The sequence below is a fragment of the Pleuronectes platessa genome, chromosome 8 (genome assembly GCF_947347685.1).
Source record: "Pleuronectes platessa chromosome 8, fPlePla1.1, whole genome shotgun sequence".
NCBI lineage: Eukaryota > Metazoa > Chordata > Actinopteri > Pleuronectiformes > Pleuronectidae > Pleuronectes > Pleuronectes platessa.
The window spans coordinates 20,006,594-20,012,593 of record NC_070633.1 but is presented as its reverse complement, the minus strand read 5'-3'; the positions used below and the strand labels follow the sequence as shown (position 1 = coordinate 20,012,593).

The window sequence follows — 6,000 nt, the reverse complement described above, 5'->3', positions numbered from 1 at the left end:
AGTAGGCGCGGTCGCGATGTCTCCACTTAAAGATAAGTTGCGCTCAACATTGCTCTGTACCGTACTAAGCGATGCATTCAGGTGCCCCTGAAAAATGTACAATCTCATGGATATGTTACTTGTTTAAAGTTTTATTATTTTCCCCTGTTGAAAAACCTGCATCTGCGTTTATGACAGCGTTTAATACTATTATTATTATTTAACAGACATGAGGCTACTGTAGGACATCCTGCAAGGAGAATATAGACCATTTCTGACAGACACAATTTTAAAATACACCTGCACTTTTGAACAAGTATTTTTAATAATCGAACACAGAACTCAGAGCATCATGCCATCCCCTTTTAACAATTTCATTCAATAATAAAATCAAATTATTATCTTACTGCAGTATTGCTTTAAAAGTAACCATTTTTATTTAATATTCCAGAGTCTACGATGCGCTAGTGAACTCACCACAAATCCTTGTTCGCGCCCAAACACCTTACCGTACAACACAATGTAGAAGCGCGACCATTTTCTTTTTCGAATTAAGCTAGCTCATCTGGCCCTCTCCGGCTAGCTTTTCATAGTTTAATTGATATCTGTCAACGAAGGGAAGAGTCTGAAGGTAACTACACAAACGTTCAAACTTAATATTTGTTCACATCCTATTTTTTACAATAGTACTACCTTATATTGTAAATTTGGTAAGTCATGTTTGCATGAAGGTACAATAAATATAAGTAAGGTTTTATATAGCTTTTTTTTGTGTTAGCTAGCCTCACGTGACAAAGACAATGAGCTTATAAAATAGGTAAAATGTATATAGAATCATTCAAAATATATTTACAAGTTGCTTTACAAGTTGAAAACAAAAAAAAGATTTAAAGTTAACTAACCACCATGGTGGTAATGGCATGTTGAAGTCCCGTTTTTTATATGTTCCTTGTATGTACGCCTGTTTCACACAGAAAATATAATTTAACAAAAAAGACATTAATGTATTGTCCATTCACTACTATCATTTCTCCATTTAATATCAATTCAAGCAGGCAGAGCGACACACTAGCAGACTGTGAAAGGAGCAGAGCCATTGCTAAAAGTATTTACACCTTTTTTCAATTCTGTCATATTAGTCATCAACATGAAATATTTACTGTCTTTATGATACTTAAGTGTCTTCTCTTTAAGAGGAGCTAATATCACTTTTAACATTAATGCAGAGCCAAACACAAGTTAAGGCCCTCGTGTTAATTTCTTACAGCAGAGGAATTACGTTGAATAGAACTTAAATGTGCCACTTAACGTATGTGCCACATGCATTCTTTTGGAAACCAATAACTTCTTTTTTTCAACCCTAACAAGCCAATTTTCTAAAGTTACAGTACTTTGGTCACCATGATTAAACTCAAGTTATCAAAAAATAACAATATGTCAATTTTTTGGTTCTGACACAGGAAGTTATAAATCTGACAGCTACTTTTTATGTTATTTGTTTTTTATTGTGTTTTACTTCTTGGATTTAACAAATTATCCAATAATTTTTCAGATAACGTTGTGTAATCAATCTTGAGTTAATCAAATCTTGAGTTGTGTGACCGCAGCTTGCATGTTTGATGCATTGATTGGTTTCCAGCAGTCTCTCCGTTTTTTGAACTAGTGCAGACTTCTGTTCACTTATCTGGCTTGAAAATAGACCATGTATAAAACTATTATCGTGCAAAAAGTTTTGTTAATATTATGGACTATAATTCTGACTTCGCCCCCAAACATTTACCCCATAAATTTATATTTCTTTCTTCCAGATCTGCATTAATGAACGGGGGTCTTGGAACTGTTACTTTGTTTCCACTTAGTTCTGACTATAGTCGATCAGACCCCTTCCACTGAAGACAGACTTTATTTCTGCTGGTTCATTTATCCGAGGAGAGGCTGCTGTTGGGGCAGAAGGAAGCCTGCATGCTGATAGTGCTCAACCAGTTAGTTCCCCGCAGTGCGTTTTGAACACCAGAGTCTAAAATAAAACACTTTAAACCCCCCCTCCCTTTACTCTCAGCGTGTGACTTCCACCAATTGTTCATCAGGAGACTTATCTGCTGCCCTCTTGGCCTAGAGGGACGTCTCCTATACTGAAGACTCCCATTTGACCGTTGTTGTTGTATAGACAAGGCAGTGAATTTCAAAATCTGCAGAGAACAAAAGGGGAGGATTTACTGCGTTCAAAGTCTAATTCATGCTCTGAGACGAAACACATATGTCGATCATGTCCCCTTTTTTGGAATAAACCGTACAACTTTTTGTGTACACAAATTCAAACCACCACAGATGGACATCACTCAGAGATTTCCTTGAGTGGTTTTGTGTAAAAACACAGAAGCTGTGTCATGTAAACTTGGCTCTAAACAGTGACCTAAAATACCGATGGTGTGTAGAGCAAGTCTTTGAATTCTTGAGTTGTGACTGTGCTCTGAGAAACCCAGAAAACGACTCCCACAACCGGGATGTTATGAATGATTTCCCATATTCCCTGTGCTTTTCCTGACACAGTGATGGATGAGTGGAGCTCATCGCATTTCACTGCTGTTGGGCCCTATCCACCAGCACTCCAGATCCAGTCCCCCAAAAAAATGGTGGCCTTCCAGTCCTGACGTGGGCGGAAAAAGGTGAGGACAGGATGTTCTTATTTACGATCCCTTGCCACTGTGACCCAGAGCAGCAAAGTGATTGTTGTTCTGATAAAAGAAAACAGTCTGCAGCACATCCACACGCGGCAGGGTTCCGCTGCACAAAAGAGGATTATTTACATTGATATAAAAAGCAGTGTATCCTGTTTCTGAAGTTAAAAATAAATCCAGCAATTATTTATTCTAAACACTTGGGCTGATTGGTTCAGTCGGATATCATGATGATTATTTACTTTGGTCTTTCCTTTTTGTGACAAGATAACTGCTGTGACCTTTAACCTCAGCTACGTGTTAGAATGATTTGATCAGAGCAAACCAACACGTGTAAAAAAATGTAGGTTAATAATCTACTTTATAATTTAGCTTCAGTTTGTCATTCAGACACATTATACCATACTCTGCCCTCAGGTCAATTAGGTCTTAGCTCCCTTCAGTCCCCTTCAGCTCTGGATCAGTCCCCCTTCTCACATTAGTTTGTGTTCTACCACTCATAATTTCAAATCAAATTAAAAAACCTACCTTTTTTTATTTGTTTTTATTTCAGCCTGATTGTGTCTTTTTATCTTATTTACTTTTATTGTGTCTTTTATCGCACCTTTCTCTTGCACAGTTTTTACTTCTATTTTATCCATAGTTGTCTTTTCTTTCCTTTGTCATGTGTTTCACATTTGGCATGCGTATTGTGCAGTGTGATTTGGACACGTGATAGGTTCAATATTAATACACTTTCAATAACCGGTGACCAACGCTCTGTATAGTTTGGGCTCATCAACATAGGGGATGTTGTCGAACACGTCAACAGCAACTGATTCTCCAGTTCTTGGTTCTGTGTACCGAGTCGAGCTTCACTGACATTTTAATGAACAGGTGAACTGCTCTCTGTGCAGCAGCAGTGACAGGCTTCAGGGTTCTGTAGACTGGGTCCACCAGCCCTTCGCTGTGGATCAACTACTGAAGGTCACTGTTACAGTCTCAGAAAGGAAGCTGCCACCAGCATTCGAGTCAGAACACACAATCTATTCCAAACAGGCAGGTTTTGAAATGGGACAACACCAGTATAAATCTGACTTGATTTGACATATTCATTCACCATTGATCAGGTGAGGCTGATATTCACTAGAGCAGCTGTGTATCAGTCATTAATACAGTTATGTTCTATGCCTTCTCAATGAAGTGATCTCTAATTCGATATTTCCATATTTAATGGAAACATCACTGTACTGTTTTTAGTGGTCAGCCCTCATCTGGCACAAAGTGCTGCAGAATCGTTATTTGTCATGAGCTGATCTGCTCCTCTCCCTGAAGAAGGGACTTTGTCCTCCCCAAAAAGTGACGTTGCATCCTTCCTCTGTGTCTCCATAAAACGTGCCTCGCGCCGTGGACTGTAAGCGCTGCTGCACGCAGGCGAAACGCAGGAGAACTGGCCAGGGCGCGCACGTCTGACTGATCCTAGCTTAATTTGGGAACTGACAACTCCTCTCATCCAACTTGTGTTCTTCAAGCTCGCTTCATTTTCACGCTAATAACATTTTGTGTTATTGTGGAGCACCTGCCCGGAGCTCAGGCGGCACAGCCGGCTCTTCACTGCGGCTCCGGGAGTTGGACGAGCCAGCTGCGCCGGAGAGCTCCCCCGCGAAACGCGTGATGGGACACGGGAGGATCGCTGCCGCTGTTTGCACGTACACCTGAGGACCCTGTGGATTTAAATACATTTTCAGGGAGGGAAATAAGAGACTAAGATTTACTCGCTTTTTAAGAAGAAACTTTCATCAGTCAGTCGGAGCTGTGTGCCTCCTCCAGTGACTCCTTTACTTTATTCAGGCGCACGGTTTGGGGGATATTGGTTAAAGTTGGAACGATGGTCTCATCCGACTGCTTCAAACTGGTCGTTTTCATCATCTGCTCATCACTCTCAAATGGTAAGAAGTCATTCATGCTTGTACAGATGAGTTACTTCCGCTTGGCAGAGTTTTGTGCATGAAAGAGCAGAATTTGAACATCATAAAGACTCATTGGATCCACTGAATGTCTGAATGCACACCTCTTTTTGTTTGCATTTGATATAGTCAATAATACTTAGGCTACAGAGAATAGATTATTTTTATCATTAGTAATAACACAAATAATAATGGAAATTGTAATCCGCAGTTTCTTGACCCAAATTTGAACATTTTGTTTGACAGCATGTGACAGAAGAAAGTTAAATTTGCTTCTTTAAGGGAAAATTGTATGTGAACATTTTGGACCTGCAGCTCTCACTTAAGCCACCAGAGGTAGTCTGGTCCCATTGTAATTGTGGCATCATTAACATGATAATAAAATGTGCCCCCGGCAGGTAATTGAAACACACTTTTTATTCAAATATATGACTAATTGTTTATTGATGACATTTTTTTTATTTTTCTTAGACATTCTAAAGATATTGCAATCAAGCCCTTTACTCTAATATTGTGAAAAAATGTTTATTCCAGCAATTGTTATCTGTGGGGGAGCAGGATTAAACATTTTCGGAGGAGAATGCATGTTTTTGTTCTGGCAGCACAAACACCCCCATTGTCTCAGTGTCACTCCAAAAACATGATGGTGTTTAAAAGGTGGAGGTTCCTCCACCCCGGGCCAGGTCTGATGTGCCACTGACATGCACAGTGAAGTCTTCATCATCATCCCCAGATAAACAGCCCATCCAAACAAAGGAAATACTGTTCACACACACACACTCATATACACGTTCAGCCCGTGACGCTTTGTCTACGATGTTTTTGAGTAGATTTCCTTCACTGTCCACACACAAAGCGTGGGAAAGACACAAGGAGGAAGCGGACGCCGGGGCAAGAGGCAGCCTGGAATTGTTCTGGCGAGTAAAGGTCACGGAAATGCGACACGCTACCTGAGCAGAGACTTCTTCCCTGAGCTCCTTGTGCTCATATCATGCAATGTCAAGCTCCATCCCCAAGACAATGGCAGAGAGGAAAGGAGTGTATTGTTTCTGCAGAGCAGCTACAGACTGGTAGAGCCATTAGTGATTGATGGGGCATCAGGCTGTCTCTGTTTATGCTGAGGTGTGCAACAGGTATAATCTGGTTAATATGACTCAAAGCTGCATGCTAAGCACTGGAACTGAGATTCATGTTGCATCCTGTCAATGCACAACAGTCTCATAATAAGAATAAAGTTGATATCAGAATTACAGGGACATATTTTCACTGACATCGTAAGTCTTTGTCTTGCCTTGTCTCCAAAAATATCAGACCTCTGATAATTTGTCAATATTTAACTTGCAGCTCCTCCTGATTCAAAATTGAATAGAGAGTTATTGTGTTGCTTTATGACACCA

General features: G+C 40.1%; 1 protein-coding gene across 1 annotated transcript in view; it reads left to right on the top strand.

Moving 5' to 3' along the window:
- The first annotated feature begins 4,071 nt into the window (after positions 1–4,071).
- Positions 4,072–6,000, top strand: part of kdrl (kinase insert domain receptor like) — a 42,509-nt gene continuing 40,580 nt past the window's right edge. Inside the window, exon 1 of the mRNA XM_053428735.1 lies at positions 4,072–4,585. Within this exon, the coding sequence (XP_053284710.1) occupies positions 4,525–4,585 (61 nt within the window). The 5' untranslated portion in view covers positions 4,072–4,524. The remainder of the gene's footprint in view (positions 4,586–6,000) is intronic.